The sequence below is a fragment of the Dromiciops gliroides genome, chromosome 4 (assembly GCF_019393635.1).
Source record: "Dromiciops gliroides isolate mDroGli1 chromosome 4, mDroGli1.pri, whole genome shotgun sequence".
Taxonomy (NCBI): domain Eukaryota; kingdom Metazoa; phylum Chordata; class Mammalia; order Microbiotheria; family Microbiotheriidae; genus Dromiciops; species Dromiciops gliroides.
In genome coordinates, this window is record NC_057864.1 from 193,399,409 (window position 1) to 193,422,583 (window position 23,175).

The 23,175-nt window shown below is 42.1% G+C and overlaps 1 protein-coding gene across 1 annotated transcript in view; it reads left to right on the forward strand.

Annotated features, from left to right (window-relative positions):
- Positions 1-2,484: 2,484 nt before the first annotated feature.
- Positions 2,485-23,175, forward strand: part of ITGB3 (integrin subunit beta 3) — a 75,351-nt gene continuing 54,660 nt past the window's right edge. Inside the window, exon 1 of the mRNA XM_043999530.1 lies at positions 2,485-2,583. Coding sequence (XP_043855465.1) covers positions 2,520-2,583 — 64 coding nt within the window. The 5' untranslated portion in view covers positions 2,485-2,519. The remainder of the gene's footprint in view (positions 2,584-23,175) is intronic.

A 23,175-nucleotide genomic window follows, 5' to 3' on the forward strand; every position in this document is an offset into this window, starting at 1 on the left:
CACAATCCAAGGTAATTCTGTAGATTTAGGATTTAGGTCTTTTTTTTTTATTAAGCAGGAAGACAGACATGATGCATTTATTAAGGGGTTACTATGTGCCAGGTATTGTATTAAGCCTGGGGATAAAATTATAAGCAAAAAGAAAGAGATTTCTTGCCTCCAAGGACTTTATATTATAATGGGGGAAGACAATACATAACAGAGAGCTGAAAAACAGGGTTGGGTTGGGGAGATACTGGAACATGATGGTGAAAGTACAGAGAGTTTGAAGCAGAGTAGGGAAGGCAGTGCAAGATAGCAATCCTGGGCCCCTGCTCCCAGAGTGGAGGCCTTGGGAAGACTTTATTAATCGAGGGTTAGAGGGAACAGCAAGGTGGATAGAGTGCTGGGCTTCAGACTAGATGTGTGATCTTGGGCAAGTCCCTTAACCCTGTCTGTCTCAGTTTCCTCATCTATAAAATGAACTGGAGAAGGAAATGGCAACAACAGCAAAAATAGGGTTAGAGTGTATTCCAGGGTGAGAAGACCCCAACTGATAAAGGAAGCTCCTGGGTGAGTTGCTGTGAAACTTAGGAGCTATAAAGCAGAAGATTCTTTTTTTGTCAGGATGAAAACTATGCCCTGGGCCCCAGGCCTTGCTGATCCTCTTGGGGCATGAGCTCCTTCTCAATTAACTCAGGAGAATTCTGACTTTCCCCCCATTCTTGGCCCTAGAACTTTATGTTCACTGATTTCTTTCTTTCTTTTTTTTTAGTGAGGCAATTGGGGTTAAGTGACTTGCTCAGGGTCACACAGCTAGTAAGTGTTAGGTGTCTGAGGCCAGATTTGAACTCAGGTACTCCTGAATCCAGGGATGGTGCTTTATCCACTGCACCACCTAGCTGCCCCTGTTCACTGATTTCTAAACCTTATTCATCTCTTAAAATGTTTTTTAAAATTAAAATTTGCTTGTTAATTAATAAGCATTTATTTTCTTCTTCTTCTTCTTCTTCTTCTTCTTCTTCTTCTTCTTCTTCTTCTTCTTCTTCTTCTTCTTCTTCTGTGAGGCAATTGGGGTTAAGTGACTTGCCCAGGGTCACACAGCTAGTAAGTGTCAAGGGTCTGAGGCCAAATTTGAACTCAGGTCCTCCTGAATTCAGGGATGGTGCTTTATCTACTGTACCACCTAGCTACCCCGAGTCTTAGTGCTTTTGGTAGGGGCTTCTGTTCTCCCATCTCTCCACAAGGCTTTGGGGTGCTTAGACTCATAGAAACTGAGGATCCCAGACCTGGCTCTTTAACTAACTTTGACTTTTCAATCTTAAGGAAATAACTTACTTCTTAATAATAAAATAACAATAAGTTCCTCTCTTTGGGCTTCTGTTTCCCAAACTATAAAATTAAATAGTTTCACTAGAGGACTTTTGAGGTCCCTTTCAACTCTGATATTGTTGTGTTAAGAATAAAGAGCATAAGCCCAGTTAGAAGTAATGAACACTTACTGTGACCTAAAAGGAGGAATCAGTCAATCAACAAGTATTTATATAGGGTCTTCTACCTGAATAATACTTAGGCATTTGGGGACAATATTCAACAAGGGAATTACTCTGCAGAAGTTTATAATTTAGCTGGGGACACAAACCTAATTAGGATGTGTCAAGCACGGAACAAACCAGTACCAAGCTATCTGGTCCTAACTACGAATACAAGAGAATGGAGAGAACAATGAGGTCTGTATTAGTCCTGGAAGGCTTCTCCGGCAGACCGTGTAAAAGGAACAAATAAGAATGAAGCTAAATAGCTTTGTGAACCAGAAAAGATCTATGAATGCCAGTAACAATAACAACAACAACAACAAAATAAGCTCCTTGAGTGTGTGTGGACGGGGAGGGGATAGGAGTTGTGTGATGTTTTATTTTGGTTATTTCCTCCCCAACTCTTTAGAGCTTCCTTAGACAGTTGGAGGTCAACAAACATTTCTGAAATGGAATTGACTAACGGTCTCAATTCTCTGCTCTCCTTGGTTAGAGGAGTTCCAATTCTGCCTCCTAATCCTTTCCGCTCCCTCTTCACCCTCTTTCCCAAGAGCGTGAAGACCTGGTTCTCCTTGGGAGACTAGGAGATGGGGAAAGGGGGTGGAGGATGAAAGGGGACCACACGGAACTCCCCTCTCTGGGCTTCGGTTTCCTCCTCTCCAAAATGGGGAGGTTGGAATAGATGGGCTAAGTAAGGAAAGCCAGCATCAGCCCCAAGGTGAAAAGAACCAGCCCCTTATCCACACCCCCGCTCCAGCCCCCCAAAACCTCCTCCCCTTTTCGAGTTGGCATCTAAAGTAGGAAGGAGGGAGTCTGAGGCTTACTCCTCCCCCCGCCCGCGTGCGGTCCCACCCCCTCCATCCGTCTCCACCCTACTGGATGCCGGCGGTGGGGTGGGGTGGGGGATGGGGGGTTAGTGGGGCGGGAAAAAGACTGCAGGGCGTCCTGCGCTTTGCACCCAAAGGTAGGGGATCGCGAAGCAGAGCCCGGGTAGGAGAGAAGAGAATGGGACCGTGGGCGCTCGGCTTGGCTCTGCTGGCGCTGGGGGCGCTGGCGGGCGGAGTCCAGGGTAAGTGACACCAGATGGGCCAAGGATTCCGAGGCTATTCGGGGTTTGGACGACTCCAACTCCCTGCCCTTAAAGTTTGCACAGTCCGCGGGAGCGCAAAGAGTCCGGGCGGGACTTGTGCCCGTCCAGGTTCCAGAACTGAGTTATTCGCAGCGGTCCAGTCTTATCCCTTGTGTGTAGTTCCTGTCTCGCATCCCTGCCCTACATCGGGTCCGTTGGGTGCCCGTCCTCGGTGCAGGGATATTTGACTGCAGTTCACTGGGAATGCGTGGATCTTTGCGTGTTGTCTTCTTGTTTCGCGTTGCAGTGGGAGCAGTTCGTCTCTTGTGTGGTCCCCCTTTTCCCCCCTCCCGTATGTGCGGATGTCTGTTACTATGGTAATGAGTGTTGGTAAGGTTTTGGCTTGTTTGTTTACTCGGTGCAACCCCCTTCTTGCTGGAGTGATGCTCAGGCAGAAGGCTAGTTAGAGCTACAGAACAGGACTGAGGTTCTATTTTCTTTAATCGAAGTCTGGGTGGGAAGCAGTTATCCTAATACAGATACGAGACCAGGAAAGGTGGCGCAATCGGGAATGGGACTTTGGGACTCTTCTGTCCCGAAATCTTGCTGCTGTAGATCTCAGGCCACCCGTCCTTTGGGCGACAAGCAGACAGCTCCATTTATGTCCCCATCTGGAAGGCGGGCAGGGGCTACTCTTAGGACCTCTTACTTTCCTCCTCCTGATCCACCTGGATGAGACAGAGTCTGGCTGGTGAATCCACAGGGATAGACACATTTGAGCTCCTGAGAGGTCATGGGCATCTTGTGAGGGGAGTGGGAAGTGGGAGTGTTGCAGAGGGCTCCGGTTACTACTTTCTGGGATTTTCCTTGTTAGGAAGACTGGTGTGGGTCAAAATCCAGAGCTATCTGAATATTGTTCTCTGGGGATTTAATTTTTATTTAGTATAGGATTTACATGCTCAGGGGACTGCAAAGCTGAATAATTCCATCGTTCAACAAGAATCTACTGCGTGCAAAGTGTAGCAAATCACAAGACACTGTGGGGAGGGGTAAGATAAGGGATCTGACAGTCTAGTAGGGGGATAAGACAAAGGCAGATAACTGGAACACACAATATTAGAGCATGTATTTATTAGAGAGTTAATACACAAAGTGCTTGTGAGGACAGAGAGAGGATATTATTACCCAAGAAGGCGTTATTGCCCAAGAGGGAAGTTCTCCGGAAGGCTGTTTGGATGAGGCATTTGAGTTCTATTGCTGAGGCTATTAGTAATAATAGCTGACATTTACATAGATGTTTTAAGGTTTTCTAATCACTTTTTATTATTGTCAATTATAAATGTAAAATATAATATATAATTATTATGTAAATTTATTGATAAAATTAGAAGTTATTTATAATAATTTATAGATGCCATTCACTTTCCCAACTCTACTGCCCACCATAGCGTTGTCCTATAAAAATCAGGTAAGCAAAAGGTCTAAATGGAGAATCTCAAAATATAATTCATCTTCTTTCTCTTTAAGCTCAAACCCTCTTCCAAACTTTTCTGTTTTTATTGAAGATACCATCAATCTTCTGGTCATTCAGGTTTTCAAAATGTCTGGGCAATGGGGGTTAAGTGACTTGCCCAGGGTCACACAGCTAGTAAGTGTCAAGTGTCTGAGATCGGATTTGAACTCAGGTCCTCCTGAATCCAGGGCGGGTGCTTTATCCATCTAGCTGCCCCCTTGCAAAATGTCTTGAATAGGTCTCCTCTCCCTTTATACTGCCAGCAGCCTAGTTCATTATCTCTCCCCTGGACTATTGCAATAGTCATCTAATTGATCAGCCTGTCAATGAACTCCAGTTCATTGTCACTACAGCTGCTAAGGTGATCTTCCTAAGGTTTGGGCATGACCATGTCATTCCAGTGCTGAGTTAACTCCCCTGGCTTCCTATTACCTCTAGGATCAAATATAAAGTCCTTTGGCATTTTAAAATCCTTCCCAATCTGACACCCCCCACCCCTTCCATTCTTCTTACTCTCTACTCTGTTCTACACACTGTAAGATTAATCCAGTTATACTGTCCTATTTATTCTTTCTTACATTTAATATTTCATCTCCAGTCTCTGTATCTTGGCACTGACTGGTCCCCAAGCCTTGAACACTCTCCCTCCCTGGATCAGCTTCTCAGAATGCCCAGCTTCTTTCTCTTCTGGTCCCCTTGGAGGCTGGTGCCTCTGCTGCTAAGATTCTTTTTTTCTATTTACTCCGTGTGTATCTTGCACATACTTATTTATATATCTGTTGTCTCTCCCATTAGAATGTAAGTTCCTCAGGGGCAGAAACTGTTTTTGTCTTTCTTTGTTTTCTGTATTGCTTAGTTCAGTGTCTACCCCTGTTAAGTGCTTAATAAATTCTTGACTAGCTGACTTGAGTGCCTTGTCATTATGTTGCCACCTCGTTTTCCCTCACTCTACACTTCTAATCAGTCACCAAATCTTGTCATCTCTACTTTCACAATCTCTCAGTTCTGTTCATTTTTCTCTACTCCCATGGCCATTATCTTAGTTCATGATCCTGGGCCACTTGCTTGAGCTATTGCAATAGCCTCCTAGTTATTGCTCCTGTCTCCTCTCTTCCTCCTTTATTCTATCCTCTACACAACTGCCACAGTGATATTCCCAAAATATAAGACTGACCATATATCATTACCCTACTGAATAAATTCCAATGGTTTCCTATTGCCTCTAAGATCCAATATAAACTCCTTTGTTTAGTTTGGAAGCCCGTAACAATCTGTCCCTAATTTAACTTTTCAACCTTAGTATTCAATCCCACACACTACAGTCCAGTCAAATTTTCTGTTTCACACACTTGACACTTTATTTCCCATCTCCTGACCTCATTCCTGGAACATATTCCCACATCACCTCTACTTCTTAGAATCTCTTGATTCCTTCCGAAGTCTGTTTAAATGATATTACCACTTAAAGTCTTTCCTGATCTCCTCTTTGTTCCTAGTGCCTTTAGCCTGCGAAATTTACCTTGTATTTATTATACACATATCTTTCATATATACACACACATTTATATATATATATACACATACATGCATATATATACATGCACACATACATATGTATATGTATGTGTGTGTATATCTATATATATCTATATATCTATATAGACTGTCTTCCTTTCTCACTCAGACTAGAAGTGCAGGGGTTCCTCATGCACCTGGTCCTATTCCAATCAACATGAGAATTCTGATTCATTCTATTTCAGATCTGGGTCAGTGTGCCCTTCCTTAGTCAATCTGATGCCTCATTCCCCTCCCAGGAGCTCCCCATATTAATGCAGAGAACAGTGCAGACACTCAATTGGCTCAGTCTATTACAGCTCAGAAATGCCAGTCTCAAGAGATCCATCAGCTTTAGTCTCCCTAGTAATACAGCTTATAGGAGTGTGCTAGCACATACTTATGGACATCTTCTCCCTCAAGAGAGTATAAGCTCCTTGAGGGCAGGGACTATTTCATTTTTGTCTTCATACATCCATCACCTAGCGCGGTGCCTGGAACCTAGTCAGAACTTTTTTTTGTTTTTTTTTTTTTTTGCGGGGTAATAGGGGTTAAGTGACTTGCCCACAGTCACACAGCTAGTAAGTGTCAAGTGTCTGAGGTCAGATTTGAACTCAGGTCCTCCTGAATCCAGGGCTGATGCTTTATCCACTGCGCCACCTAGCTGCCCCGTCAGCACTTCTTAATGATTTTTAATTGTTTGATTTCCAGGTAAACCTAAATCTTGGGCATGTGGAGCTGTTAAGAGGTCTATTTGAGGTACAACTAGCTGTTGAAGGGTTCCTTTCCCATGAGCAGTGAGTTGAAAATTTCAAGGAGGCTTCTTTGGTGATCCCTTTTTATTTTTTATTTTTATTTATTTATTTTTGGTGAGGCAGTTGGGGTTAAGTGACTTGCTCAGGGTCACACAGCTAGTACGTGTCAAGTGTCTGAGGCCAGATTTGAACTCAGGTCCTCCTGAATTCAGGGATGGGGCTCTATCCACTGTGCTACCTAGCTGCCCCAGTGACCGCTTTTTATGAACTTTTGGAGGATCCCAGTAGAATACACACAGGCCTTGTGGAAGAAGTAGCAAAGAGTGTACTAAACAATTTGCATCCTGTTCCTGGATCCTTAGCCTGTCAGAAGCTTAGCTAAGTCAGGTACTGCCATACCACTGATTGGAAGGCACTGGATTGAAGTGTCTCCAGTTACAGAAAAGATTCTCTGTGCCCAATGTTGGGACCTGGTAATCTAATGTCGAATTGATTTTAGAATGAGGAGTAGCCATTTCCTCGCCTCCAGGGTAGATCTGGGCTGGGGAGAGCCAGAGGCTCCTTAGAATTATCTCCTGGCGGGGTAAGCTTAGGTCCAATGGTGTGCTAGTAAAGGTTTTAACAACCAACTCGGAAAAACAATGTACAATGAACTTTTAAATTATTTATTTATTTAGAGGCAATTGGGGTTAAGTGACTTGCCCAGAGTCACACAGCTAATAAGTGTTAAGTGTCTGAGGCTGGATTTGAACTCAGGTTCTCCTGAATCCAGGGCTGGTGCTCTATCCACTGCACCACCTAGCTGCCCCTACAATGAACTTTTAAGTATAATCTGTATTATTAACATTTTGTCCATTACTTTTTCATATTTCTTTTTTATTATCTCTATTTTTCCTAGACCTTTGTTTTTTCCAATTACATGTAAAGATAGTTTTCACCATCACTTTTGTAAAATTTTGAGTTTCAAATGTTTCTCCCACCCTTCCTTCCCTTCCCTCTCCTGAAGCCTTCAAGCAATTTGATATTAGTTATACATTACAGTCATGTTAAACATATTTCCACATTAGTCATACTGTGAGAAAAGAATCAGAACAAAAGGAGCTAAGTATCACAGTTGATCATCACACAATGTTGTTGATACTGTGTACAATGTTCTCTTGGTTCTACTCATTTTGCTCAGCATCAGTTCATGTAAGTCTTTCCAGGTTTTCCTGAAATCTGCCTGCTTATCATTTCTTACAGCACAATAGTATTCCATTACATTCACATACCGCAACTTATTTAGCTATTCCTCAATTAGTCCATCACTTTATTAGGTCTAAGACAATCGACAAAACAATAAATCAAGTCCTGATTTATAGCATTTGCTAATTTCCAAGGTATAAATAAATGTTCATCCTGAAAATATAACAATGACTCTTGCACACCACTACTTAGGTAGGCCCTGGTAGGCCACCCTAGGCCAGAGATCATTGGACTTGGAATTTGCTATGGTCCCTACTCAGGTCAACCTAAAAATAACTCAAACTGTACTAGTAAAACCTAGAACTGTCCTGATCTCTTTGGAATCCTGGGGACCAGAGGGGATTTAGATCTGGCTTTGGCCTTTAAGAGATTCTGTCACCATGTAGATCAAACAGATCTGATCATAGCTGGGAGTGGCGGAGGGGGGAGAGGGGAGAGAGGGAAAAGAGTAATAATCAGGGGGCAGGGGACAGCTAGATGGTGTAGTAGATAGAGCACCTGCCCTGGAGTCAGGAGGACCTGAGTTCAAATCCAGCCTCAGACACTTGATACTTACTAGCTGTGTGACCCTGGGCAAGTCACTTAACCCCAGTTGCCTCACCAAATTAATAATAATAATAATAATAATAGTAATAGTAATAACAATAATAATCAGGGGGCAGTTAGGTGGTTCAGTGGATAGAGTGATGAGCCTGATCTTAGGAAGACTCATCTTCCTGAGTTCAAATGTGCCTCTGACACTTCCTAGCTGTATGACCCTGGGCAAGTCACTTAACTCTGTTGGACTTGGTTTCCTCATCTACAAAATGAGCTGGAGAAGGAAATGGCAAACCACTCCAATATCTCTGCCAAGAAAACCCCAAATGGGGTCACAAAGGGTCAAACACGACTGAAATGACTGAATAACAACAGCAATAACCAGGGCTCACATTTCCATAGTGAGTTTTAAGTCTCTTGGAAATCATACATCCACTGAGAAATGGAAGAGAACATAGAAGCTGAGCTCAAGAGTAATTTATCCAACATCATAAAGCAGTAAATGGCAGGACTCATACCCCATTCCTCTGGCTTCACAACCATCATTATTTTTTTTTTTTTTTTTTTTTTTTTTAGTAAGGCAATTGGGGTTAAGTGACTTGCCCAGGGTCACACAGCTAGTAAGTGTTAAGTGTCTGAGGCCAGATTTGAACTCAGGTACTCCTGAATCCAGGGCTGGTGCTTTATCCACTGCGCCATCTAGCTGCCCCCACCATCATTCTTTAACATTTCTTTCTTTCTTTCTTTCTTTCTTTCTTTCTTTCTTTCTTTCTTTCTTTCTTTCTTTCTTTCTTTCTTTCTTTCTTTCTTTCTTTCTTTCTTTTTTTTTTGTGGGGCAATTGGGGTTAAGTGACTTGCCCAGGGTCACACAGCTAGTAAGTGTTCCTCCTGAATCCAGGGTCAGTGCTCTATCCACTGTACACAACCATCATTCTTTCCTCTATGCCACATGGATTCAGTGTTTGAAAATCCAGGTTCAAATCCTACCTCTGTCATTACTGTTCATGTGACCTTGGAGAAGTTATTTAACTTCTCTGGGTGTTGAATGCCTCATCTGTATAACAAGGGAGATGGACTGGATGGCCTCTAAGTTCCTTACCCAATGAAAGAGGTAGGGCAAGTGTTATACTTTTATTCTTGATTGTTGTTCAGTCATTTCAGTTATGTTTGTTCTTTCTTTTTTTTCTTTCTTTTTTTTTTTTTTTGGCAGGGCGATGAGGGCTAAGTGACTTGCTCAGGGTCACACAGCTAGTAAGTGTCAAGTGTCTGAGGCTGGATTTGAACTCAGGTCCTCCTGAATCCAGGGCCGGTGCTTTATCTGCTGCACCACCTAGCTGTCCCTTGTTATTTCTTATAGCACAGTAATATGACATTACATGTATGTGCCACAGTTTGTTTAGCCAATTTGGATGAAGCACATCTGCTTTGCTTCCAGTCTTTTGGGTACTACAAAAGGTGCTAATAGAAATATTTTGGTGTACATGAAGGCTCCCCCCCCCCTTTTTGAGGCTTTCTTTCTTTTTTTTTTTTTTTGGCAGGGCAATGAGGGTTAAGTGACTTGCCCGGGGTCACACAGCTAGTAAGTGTCAAGTGTCTGAGGCCAGATTTGAACTCAGGTCCTCCTGAAACCAGGGCCAGTGCTTTATCCACTGCGCCACCTAGATGCCCCCGAGGCTTTCTTTTTGTCAGTAACTTCCTTGGGGCATATGCCAGCAATGGAATCTCTGAGTCAAAAGGTGTGGACATTTTAGTTACTTTCATAATTCTAAATTGCTTTCCAGAACAGTTGTATTAATTCACAGCTCTACCAATGATGCTAATAATGCATTGTGCCTGTCTTTCCATTCACATCTTTAGTCATCTTTGCCAGTTGGCTGGATGGGAGTTAAAACCTCAGAGTTAGATAACATACTTCTTCAAGGATCTTGCAAAGCAATAAGAAAATAAGTTTGTTTTCACTATTACCTGATTTATGTGGAATTTTTTCATGAACGTTGCTTATTATGAAACTGAGGAGTGTCTCTGTTTGATTATTCAACTCGAGACATCCTAGGGAGAGACAACGAATCCTAAATATGTCAGAGAGTATTTCCCCAATGAAGATGCTGTCCAGACTAGAACCAAGCATTGGTATAATTCCTGAGGTCACTCATAGGTTACCACCTTTCCCTCCTGGGGATGTGACAAGCAGGGGTGGTAGTCTTTCTCTTCTCCAACCTGTGAGAAGGGAGGGTCCCTGGGGACAGATGTCAAAGAAAAGTATAAGGGAACAAGTAGAAGAAGAAGTCTGACCGTGCCTTTGGACTTTTCCAATTGAAATCCCCTCCTCACCCCACCGGGGGCCTCCAGTTATCACCCACTCTCAGCTGTACTTATCCTCCTGCACTCGTTTTCAGGAAAAGCCAGGAAGAGCACCCGCAAGAACCACAGCTCATGAATCAGCAGACAGATAATTATCCAGGGGAAAGAGAGTGGACAGTTTCAGATTAAGCCATTCAAACCTCCCTTTTGCCCACAGAGCTCATGTGGTTTTTCATCCTGTCTTCCTTCTTTTGAAACTTGGCCAGCTCCCTCACTGAGCAGATGGCTGCAGCCGAGGCTAAGACACCAGGGAACAGGGAGATACATTGGGGAATGACACAGTTGGACTCTCCTAGACTTACCATGCCAGCTAAATTTATGTTTCAGGTTCCCAAGTGAAATTTTGTAAAAAACTACCTCTTGGGGCAGCTAGATGGCACAGTGGTTAAAGCACTGGCCCTGGATTCAGGAGGACCTGAGTTCAATCCGGCCTCAGACACTTGACACTTACTAGCTGTGTGACCCTGGGCAAGTCACTTAACCCCCATTGCCTGCAAAAAACCCCAAAAATAAATAAACAAAAAACTACCTCTTCCCTCCATGTCCATAGAACTTCTAGAAATGTCCTCATCATTACCCCCCAGATCATGTGTGTTGTTTTTTTCTTTTGAGGGGAGGCAATTAGGGTTATGTGACTTGCCCAGGGTCACACAGCTAGTATCTGAGGTCTAAATTTGAACTCAGGAACTCCTGACTCCAGGGCCAGTACTCTATCCACTTTGCCATTTAGCTTCCTCCTTTAATGTGTCTTGGAGCATGTGGTCCTTGAGAAACAGTATGATATAGTGGGAAGAACACTGAAAGTCCTGGGTTTGAACTTGAATTTAGCTGCTTTAACACTTGTGTGCATTTGGCTAAAACACTTAACCCCTCTCAGTTTTCCCAACTGTAAAATGAAAGGGTTGAACTAAATAATCTTAAAAGTCTCTTCATTCTCTAAACCCTGTGATCTACTATTAGATATTAAATGTCATGAAGTCAGGAACCATGTCGGATGTAAAATTTGTCTCTCCTCAGCACCTGTCACAGCATCTGCACACAGTAGGCCCTTAACAAATATTGGTAGGTGAAATGTGACATCATGTAGAACAGAGGGGTCAAACCTGAGGAGGGCACTCCTAAGGCCAAACCATGTTAAAATATAATTGAGAAATGTTTCACAAAATAAATACAAATATAACATAACATATATAATGTTAATTTGTAGTTTATAAAGTAAATTATATATCCCTGAAGGATCCATTTCTATTTGATACATTTAGTAGAAATTGGTGGGGCAGCCAGGTAGTGCAGTGAATAGACTGCCAGCCCTGAAATCAGGAGGACCTCAGTTCATACTCAGCCTCAGATACTTACTGGCTGTGTGACCCTGAGCAAGTCACTTCACCCTATTTGTCTTGGTTTTCTCATCTGTAAAATGAGCTGGAGAAGGAAATGGCACACCACTGCAGTATCTTTGCCAAGGAAACATCTGTAACAACAAGAAGTAGAACATGATATAGAAGTTTCTATATAGCACTTTGGTTCTAATCCTTACTCTACCATTGTGTATCTGTGTGACTTTGGGTATTTAATCTTTTGACCTCTGTGGGCTTCAGTTACGTCATCTACAAAATGAGGAGGTTGGATCATGTCCTTTCCAACTTTAAATCTATGATCCATCCAATGCCATCCTGGTCACTCAAAATGAGGGATTTGCAACTCTACTACCCATGATTCAATGCATTTACCTTATTTTAAGATCAATTTTGTGTGTAGTAAGGAATATCTTGATCATCAAGGTGACCAATCCATTGGAATGTTCTGCCTGAAACCATCTGGCCTAGGTAGTTTGGACTTTTACTTGACTAAAGGCAAGTGACTGTCCTGTTAAGGTCCACCTTTGGGATCCTAAGATTTCCAAGTGGGCTTGATGTGTTTGATCTATTAACAAGCTGTTTAATAGGTTTTCAAGTGCTAAAAAACTAGAGATTTTTGTATATTGAAGATATACTCACATGCTCTTCTCTCCCTTTGGAACAATTAGGAGTTAACGGTGAAAGGCAGTGAGTCACACTCTTCTGGGCCAGATGCTTCTGAGAAAAAAATATGATATTTTGAGACTCTAAGTTTTCTAAAAAAAATAAATAAATTTGACTCTGAGAGCCTCATTTCTAGTGAATGCCTGGCAAAAGTGGAGGCAGAATGGCTTTGCTTTCTGACAACATTGCCGTCCACAACATGGATATGAAATGAGGTCAGGAGGTTAAATAACTACAGAAATGAAAAGCTGGGTTTGAAGGGAGGTCATCAGGAGGACAAAGCTAGGTTAGAGGAAACCCCTGGAAGAATGCCCATGGACTTGGTGCTGACATAGATGTTGTTTTATAGCAATATTAGTGGCATCTCCTTCACTGAAGACTTTCTCCTATGGATATCAAAATGGATCCAATCAAGGTGGAAAAGCTCTCTCAGTCTGTTCTTTGAGGATGTGTCTTATTAAATCTCTCAAAGGATGTCATCCATGCTAACTCACAATATATCCTTGGCAAAGGTGGGAGGGGATGTGATGTGCATAGTCAGAATGGAGGAAATGGTGGGTCTTTAGAAAAAGTTAAAGTATTTATTGGAACCTAACATGGCACAGTGGATAGAATGCCAGGCCTGGAGTCAGGGGAGACTGATCTTCCTGGGTTCAAATCTGGCCTCAGGACACTTCTAGCTGTGTGACCCTGGACAGGTCACTTAACACTGTTTGCCTTGGTTTCCTCATCTATAAAATGAGCTGGAGAAGGAAATGGCAAACCACTCCAGTGTCTCTGCCAAGAAAACCCCATATAGGGTCATGAAGAATAAAACACGATTAAACAACATCTGGATGGTCAGAATTCCTGAAAAACCAGTCACATTGAGCTATGCTGAAGCATGTAAATAACTCAGTTAGTAGGGTGGGACAAGTATTGATGACATTTCCCAGCACTTTAGGAAGATTCTAATTTACAGTATTCTAAGCCATTTAAGGAGAAGTAGCCATGATGCAACAGAACCATAATTAGGCCAGGTCAACACAGACTTTGCAACAAGAAGGTAAAATTTAGAGGGCAGGGACAGCACCGTCCCAGGGCTTGCTTGGACCCCCTCAAAACTGGACAAAGTTGTTCTCATTGTTAACTTTTCACAGTAACTTTCACCAGAGTGCATCTGGAAGAGATCTTAAAAACCATCTAATCCAAACCCCTCATTTTACAGAGGGAGAAACTGAAGCCCAGACAAGACTTGCTCAAACTCATATAGGTAGTAAGTGGAAGAGTCAGGATGCAAACCCGCTCCACCCACAACCCCATTGAACTTCTATAGCACTACATGACCTGTTTTTGTTATTTTTTTACATTTAATTTTTTATATTATTTTTTCTCAATTAACATGTAAACAAACATTTTTAACATTCTTTTTTTTTTCAATTTCCTTATTCTCTCCCTTCTTCCCCCTTCCCTTCCTTGAGAGGGAAAACAATTTAATATAGATTATACATGTGCAATCATGCAAAGCATTTCCCTATTAGCCATGTTTTTTGCCTTGTTTCTTTGTTGTTGTTGTTGTTTTTTTTTGTTTTGTTTTGTGGGGCAATGGGGGTTAAGTTACTTGTCCAGGGTCACACAGCTAGTAAGTGTCAAGTGTCTGAGGTCATATTTGAACTCAGGTCCTCCTGAATTCAGGGCCAGTGCTCTATCCACTGGGCCACCTAGCTGCCCTCTTTGCCTTGTTTCTTAAAAAAAAAGAATAGAAAGGAAAATGAAAGAAATTAAAGGTGATAAGGACCATGACAATTTCTGGCTGTACTGACCATAGTAGTGACTATATAGATACCCTTCCCCCAAAACTTTTTGAACTAAAGTGCCCTTCCCCTGGTTACAATACCTGTGCGTACTTGTTTTCTCCAATTAGAAAGTAAGCTCCCAGTGGGCAGGAATAGTCTTTGAGGTTTTTATTTGTAACCCTAGCACTTAGTATGTGCTTGTCTCATAGTAAGTGCTTAATGAATACTCATTCATTTATTTCCAATAAACCATCCCTTGGAACGATTTATTTAAAAGAAAAAAAATAGTTCAGTAAACCAACTAGCCCATCCACACTTTCTGACAATATATGCTCTATATTCCATGCCCCCCTTCTCCAAAGGGTGGAATTGGTTGCTTTTCTGTCAGGGTTAAGTATAGTTATTATCATTACTCAGCATTCAGTTTTATTTGTTATTCTTTCCATTTATGTTTTTATTTTTATTAATTTTTTTGTGAGGCAATTGGGGTTAAGTGACTTGCCCAGGGTCACACAGCTAGTAAGTGTCAAGTGTCTGAGGCCGGATTTGAACTCAGGTCCTCCTGAATCCAGGGCCGGTGCTTTATCCATTGCGCCACTTAGCTGCCCCAATCCATTTGTGTTTTTAAACATAATTGGTTACTCATGGTATTTGATGACATCCTGTTGTTCTCCACAAATTTAATTTATGCAAGGATATAGAGAGTTTTCTTGTTTCTACTTACTTTACTCTGTCAGTTCATAGAAATCTTCCCATGCTTCTTTGGATTCTTCACGTTCATCATTTCTTTTTGTTGTTGTTGTTTTTTGTTTTTTTGTTCGTTTTTTGGTGAGGCAATTGGGGTTAAGTGACTTGCCCAGGGTTACACAGCTAGTAAGTATCAAGTGTCTGAGGCTGGATTTGAACTCAGGTCCTCCTGACTCCAGGGCCAGTGCTCTATCCACTGCACCACCTAGCTGCCCCCGTCATTTCTTAAGAGAGTCATTTTTCATTACATTCATGTACCATGATATGTTTAGCCATTCTCCAGTCTTATTGGTATGTGTTTTGTTTCCAGTTCTTTGCTCAAAAGTGCTGATATGAATATTTTGGTGTTTATGGGGCAACTAGATAGCACAGTGGAGAGAGTTCCAGGCCTGGAGTCATGAAGACCTGAGTTCCAGTCCACCAGCTCAGTACTTACTAGCTGTGTGACCCTGGACAAGTCATTTAACCTGTTTGCCTCTAGTTTCCTCATCTGTAAAATGAGATGGAGAAGGAAATAGCAAACCAACTCCAGTATCTTTGCCAAGGAAAACCCCAAATGGGGTCATGAAGAGTCAGACACAACTGAACAACAGCAACAAGGTGTGTGAATGTGATAGAGTCTTGGGTCTGGAGTTAGAAAAGACCCTGAGTTCAAAATCCAGCCTCAAACACTAGCTGTTGGACCTTGGGAGATCATTTAACCTCTTCTTTGCCTGAGCTTCCTCAATTATAAAATGGAATAAAAGTAGCCACTACTTTTCAGGATTGTTTGTGAGGATCAAAAGAGGTGATATTTATAAAGTACTAGCACAGTATCTGGCATATATTAGGAACCGTATAGGCTAGCTATCATTTTTATTATTTATTTTTATTCTCGGACTCCCTAGGGGACATGCCTAGAGGTGGGAAGTCTGAATTAGAGTTTGAGCCTGCCTTTAATATCAGCTGTTCTCCTTTGAGGTGGGAAGGGGAGAAGTGTAATCAAGCTACCAATAGGTATCTAACCATTGTTATTGCTGTTGAGTTGTTTCAGTCATGTCTGACCAAATCTCTCAAAGGGGTCAAATTATTCCAATTCACACCACATATTTCCACTGGGCTGGAACCAATGATTGTATTTCACATAATTGTAACTCTGAATAGTATGTATTTGAACCCGTGTGACCATTTCAGGAGATGAACTCTCTTCCTTCAATATCAAGATTCTAAGTGACATATCCTTCCTGGAGGAATTAGGGTTTAAGCTTGAAGCCTTGCCATTTGCACTGCTGTGACATGATCTGAATCTCCAGACCTTATCGTTTACCCTCCTGCTGGGCCCCAAGGACTCTCCAAAGGGCCTTATCTATTCCTTGCATCTGTATCTGCATCCTAAGGATACCCAGGTCTTGCTATTCACCCTGCTGCACAATATTCCTATATGTGTTTTTCTTCCCCCGTAGAATGTGATATCAGTGAGAGCAGAAATTTCTTACTTTTCTATTTATAACCCCATTGCTTAGTCCAATGCTTAGCACATACATAGTGTGTGCTTCATTAATGCTTATTCATTCAACAAAGATTTACACCAGATGAGAAGGCACAGATGGGTTGATTAAAGAAGCACTCCCATCAAGAATCATGAGTTTTAGCCAAGTGCTACAATGAATAGAGTGTTGGTCCTAGAGTCAGGAAGACTGAGTTCAAATTCACCCTCAGATCCTTACTAGCTCTGTGACTTTAAGCAAATCACTTAACCTCTGTTTGCCTTGCTTTCCTCAATGTAAAATGGGTATAATAATAGCACCTACCTTCTAAGCTTATTATATTGTGTTTTTGTTTTTTTTTTGCAGGGCAATGAGGTTAAGTGACTTGCCTAGGGTCACACAGCTAGTAAATGTCAAGTGTCTGAGGCTGGATTTGAACTCAGGTCCTCCTGAATCCAGGGCCAGTGCTTTATCTATTGTGCCACCAACTGCCCCCCCCTCCAAGTTTATTATGAAAATCAAATGCCTGGCACATAGTAAGTGCTATATAAATGTTATTATCAGTTGGAAGTAAGTGCTATATAAATGTTATTATCAATTGGAAGTGACCTCAGAGACCAACCTTTATCTGACTTAGAATCTCCTCTGCCATACTCAGCTAGAGTTCATCCAGCTTTCCATGGAAATCTTTTTACAAGGGAAACCAACTACCTCCCAAGGTAACCTATTTCCCTTTTGAACATTCCTAATGATTATGAAGATTTTCTTTACTATAAGGTGGAACCTGCTTCTCTTCAATTACTCTCCTCTGTCCCTAATTCTACCCTTTGGGGACAAACATGGGAAACAAGAACAAGAATGATTCTGGTCATGTGGACAATCCCCAGTGGAAGTAGCATCATGTAGTTCAAATAACCCTGGACCAGGAGTCAGAAGACTGATGCTTTGGGTCTCTTCTTTACTACTTTGTAGTTTGTATGGTCATGGAAAGTTACCTAATCTCTCTGAGCCTCAGACTTCTCATCTATAAAATGGGGATAACCATATCTTTTCTATTGAGGAAAATGAGACCCCAAAGTCAGTTAATATCTGTTAGTCTGTGCTTAATCAGTTAGCCTGAGATAGCTCATTATCAGCACTGGCTCATTGGGCCGAGTGATCATAATGGAAAATCATTCATATCCTGTCCTATCACTCATCTCCACAGGAAGTGACCTGTCCAGGGTCAGTGGCTGAGCTGGGATCCAATCCAAGACTTCGGTCAGCTGCTTCCCTGGTCCCCTCTCTGGCAAATGACAACAAAGATTACTGTTGTATTGCAGTGTAATCACTCAAAAAAAAACCCCTTGCATCACTTCTCCTTAAATGACTTCCAGTCCCAAGTTGGCTCAACTATAGGGAGTACCCTGGAGATGATGGTGAGCATGCTCTGTTGCAGGAAGGCAGGCTTCTTACCTCCTGTTATGTTGGGATCTTCCAAAATGTCCTTCATTTTTGTCTCATGCTGGATCCCTTCCTCCTCCTCTCTTTCCTCTTTGTCTTATGTCTTTCTCACTCTGGCTGTTATTTTCCTCCCTTGGTAAGTCACTTATGTTTGATCAGCCACAGCCGTTATATGTGGAAATACTTTTCAGAAATCTTTTTTTTTTTTTGGATCACCAAGTCTGTCTCTGTCTCTGTCTCTCTGTTTTGTCTGGGGCAATGAGGGTAAATGACTTGCCCAATCCTGGAACTCAGGTCCTCCTGACTCTAGGACTACTGCTTTATCCACTGCGCCACCTACCTGCCCCCTATTCCCTCTCTTCTTATTGGTCCTCTCTTCCTTGCTAAAATCTATTTCCTCTCTGGCTTCACCCACTTTCCTAGGCTAGACTTTTTCATCCTATAATTTGTGATCCAGATGAGAAATCTGATCCCTCTACCTGGCAGCCAGTTAATAAACATTTATTAAATGCCCGCTATGTACCAGGTATTATGCTAAGCTCTGAGGACATAAGATAAAGACAATCACTGTATTCTAGGATGGGGGGACATAACACATAAACTATGTGTCAAAAAGCTATATACAGGATGAATCGGAAATAAACAGAGGGAAGGCACCAGAATTAAGGGGGTTTGGGAACAGCTTCCTATGGAAGTGGGATTTTAAGGAGGTGGGGATTTCCTCACTCTTTCTAGGGCCTATCTTGAAAACCTCCTCTATAGCCTCGTGGCAACGAAAAGGAAAACTTCTCTCCCAGCCTGTAGACTCAGAACAGCTCCTGGGATTTGGGACTCACCAGTAGAGAGTTTTATAGAAACACTCCATCTTGCTTCTTTTCCTGGGGCTGAGTTGTTCATTGGAGAGGGGACTATCAGAAAGAAAAAGGCTTTCAAGTTGTTCATTCAAATGAGGTCCCGGGGAAGAGTCACCAGGCTTTGCCAGGGGTGAGGCCAGGCCCTGGAGTGCAAGGAGGGATGTGAATGGGTGGAACTGGGAAACAAAGCCGTCCACACATTTTAGAGAAGGAAATCACAGAAGAGACGGCTTATTGAATCAGCATGGGCTCCAGCCCAGAGATTCTTCATGAATTAACAGTTCTCAGCTGAAAGAGAGAGCAAATCCTAGGCTTTAAAAAAAAATTCTCACTTCTGCCCCCTTGGAATCAGAGTAGTGTTTGGAGAGGCCTAGTTTAGACACTTAATAAAAATAATATATGACATTATTATAGTGATTTAAGATTTTCAAAGTGCTTTATGTAGATTTTCTTTCTTGATCCTCATAACAACTCAGTGAAATAAAAGCTATTGGTTTTATTTCCATGGGTAAACAGAAGCTGAGAGGTTAAATAATGAGCTAGTGAGTGTCAGAGATAGAATTTGAACTCAGGGCTCCTTAATTCACAGCTTCAAAGCGTGATACCCAACACCTTTCTCTCCTTTGTGTCAGAACTTGAAAGGTAAAACGAAGGGGAACATTTAGTTTTCTTTTAGTGACATAAAATAAATGGATTGATTTTAAGAGAATGGAGTGTCCTGAGAAACTGCTGGCATAACTCTGCAAAGACAGAATTCTATCAGACTAAGCCAGTCTCAAGAAATCTACCTGAAATCAATAAGCCTCAAAGATCATGGAAAACGGTTGCTCCTATTTTTTCCTTTTTTTTTTTTTTTTAAATCAGGGTGGTTTTTTTGTTTGTTTGGTTTTTTTTTTGTTTTGGTTTTTGCACAGGGCAATGAGGGTTAAGTCACTTGTCCAAGGTCACACAGCTAGTAAGTGTCAAGTGTCTGAGGTCGGATTTGAACTCAGGTCCTCCTGAATCCAGGGCTGATGCTTTATCCACTGTGCCACCTAGCTGCCCCGCTCCTGTTTTTCTTGAAATCAGTCAGTCCAAAAACAGAATAAGAACTTGGCAATAAAATAGAAATCTTGCCCCTACCCTCTATGCCTCTGTCCCCTCCTAACTATTGCCACATCCTCCTAATGTCTTCCTAGATACAGGTTCCCATGAAAACTTTCATCAGGGGAATACAAAAGGAGATAGGGGCCTCAACTACATTTAGCCCAACCCCGTCTTTCTTTTCCCTGTGCCTGGGGACAAGGGGTGGGTGGAGGTGTTTATTTTCACAGCTGGTTAAAGGTAGAGTAGGAGGAGAGTGGAGAAAGTGACCACATGAGTCAAAGTCAGTTGACCAGACACTGTTGGCTGGACAAGCCTGGTTTCAGACTCCTTGTCCTGTATGGACGTGCACCCTTATGTTTTTGGTTTCTGACTCTATTATGTATAATTATGTATTTGAGGGGAAGTGTAATTTCTGGGCTCGGTAGCTATGGTAGGTCTGGATCTGTGTGTAAGAATGTTTAGTTCTGGATTTCTTAAGAACTGTGCCACAGGCAGCTAAGTGATACAGTAGATAGAGCACTAGTCTTGGAGTCAGGAAGATGAGTTCAAAACCAGTTGTTTTTTTTTTTTTTACGTTGATCAAGATCTCTTAAATTTAATCTTCATTAGTAATAGTTCATCTATCACTTCTTAAGTCTGGACACCTAATAAAACAATAAATCAGTGATTCGAAGTTTGCTCATTTCCAGGTTATAAATGCTCACACTAAAATTTTAAGAATTGGCCCCAACCACACCTTGTATCCCTTTACGGAGAGTGAAAAATTGTTTGCTTGCTTTCTTCAATCAGAAGGGACAATGCTATTGACCAGATCAAAATTTGCCACGCCATTCCCCGATGTCCCTTAAAAAGAATCAAACCGTTTGAGAGAGTTTGATGGAGCAGAAGTCCATGTTCTCCCATCAGGCATGGATACAGTGAATCAGTGAGTAGTGACTAGATATAGGAAACAGCTTTTATTCATATGACCTCTGGCAACAGAGAACTGACTGTGGATTTAAGAGAGAATTAGCCCTAGAAGTTGAGAGGTAAACTTCAGAGAGGATCAGACCCTGGGCACGAGTAGCCTGCCTAGCAGAAGGGCTGTTGTTCATCCTTCATTACCAATGAGTGCGAACAAATAATGTCATAATGTCATGTTTATCTTGAAACTGACCAGTCCAAGCTACAGAATAGAACTTGGCAATAAATGCTTTTAGTAGAAATCTTGGTCCCCAAAGAGATCCAGTGATATCATGAGGGATGTCTTGACTCGTACATGGATTGGATTTGAGTGAGACAGAGCTGCACAAAATTGTTAGCCTTAGTTTCTCCTTTAGAGTAGGGAAAAGGCAAAGGTCAAGACAACTGGCGATGGTCCAGGATGGAGAGGGTGACCTTGGCCTTTCTAAATTAAGGTCTTTCCCAGGTCCCAGTTTATCTCAGATTATCCCCCATTCAGTGACTAAGGGCTAGGTAAGAATTGAAACAAAAGATAGGCCAACTCTGCTCCAGAGTCATCAGAGTCCAGTGGCAAAATCAGAAGGGTTGTACCCAAGGGGGAGCTGCATGAGGACTGCACAGTGGGAGAAAGGACATGGAGGCCCTGTGGTACTAGAGACCTGAGTTATCTTGACTCTCTGTTTTAATTACAAACAGGTCTCGTTATCATTATACTCTGTAGCCACTTTTCTCATGAGTATTTGTGGGACAGTATGCCCCAGGTTTATTGGGGAGGGATGTTTTGTAGATATTGTCTTACTATGCCATCTTTTTTTTTTTGGTGAGGCAGTTGGGGTTAAATGACCTACCCAGGGTCACACAGCTAGTAAGTATCAAGTGTCTGAGGCCGGATTTGAACTCAGGTCTTCCTGACTCCAAGGCTGGTACTCTATCCACTGTACCACCTAACTGTCCCTTACTATGCCATCTTAATAAATGTCTTTGCTTTGATCGAGTTGCATCTCCTGGATGACTGTTTAGGGGGATGATTGACAGTGAGGGATAATGAGCTATAGTAGACACACTGTAGCCCTTAGAACCTGAGTTAGCAGCTGCCTATTAGGGGACTCCACATGCCACACTGAGTGTCTTGTTGGGGTGGTGGTCTACAGGGAGTGTTACCCACAGAACTATTAATTTGACATACCATATGCTTTTCTCTGAGAAGTTTGACGCTAACTTATATGGTGCAATTTCCTGTATGGATAAGAAAATCATAGACTTTGATGCTGGGGGTCAGAGATAGGGACCTGGGCTCCAAAGATTAGAGTCTATAATTAATAGAGTTATAGAATATTACATCTGGGAGATTGTATGGTCATAATATGATCTAGCCCAAACTCTTCATCTTACTGATGAAGAAAGTAAGGCCCGGAGAACAGAAGGGACTTATTCTCTGTCTCTCTCTTTTTTTTTTTTGCGGGGCAATGAGGGTTAAGTGACTCTCCCAGGGTCACACAGCTAGTAAGTGTCAAGTGTCTGAGGCCAGATTTGAACTCAGGCCCTCCTGAATCCAGAGCTGGTGTTTTATCCACTGCGCCACCTAACTGCCTCTGACTTAGTCTAGGCCATTTAGCTAGTTAGTGGCACTTAATTCTCCTCCGTAAGTTTTGTATTCCGCCTTGCTGCTAATGTCCTGAAATGTACTCATGTGTGAGGAGAGGAATTTCATACTTTTCTAGTAAAATGGACAGAGAGACTGTATCTTTTCAGCCTAAGAATTATAGGAGACACTGGGAAAACAACATTGACATCTGGGAAAATTCTTCCAAAGTGGGAGGCTGCTTAAATAACCTGTCACAGAAACTTGGCCCTGAAAAGTGGTTGGCTCTGATAATTTTTCTCTCCATTGCTCAGAAGGGCTCTTCATTGGAACATAGGGAGAAGGGGTTAAATCTCCCTTAAAAAAGAAAAAGGAGGTTTGTTTGGAAGAAACCAGTCTGATTCAGTAAACCAATTAAACATCACCAAATGTAAGACACAGTGCTAGTCACTCTATATACTAATCTGGATACAACCCAGATCCTGCTTCTAAGGAACTTCCAATCTATATTGGAGATGGCAAGGGAAGATCGAGTACACAAATAACTTTGGTATGAGGGAGACTGAGATAAGTGTAGGGGAGAGATCCAGGCAAAGCACTAAGAATTTGAAGGTGGGAGGGAACAGCTGGGGAAGCTGATCTAAGTCGAGGGATTTTCCTGAATAAGCCAAGTGTCGGTCCTTTGCCTTCAGTTTAGTATTTCCAGGCCTA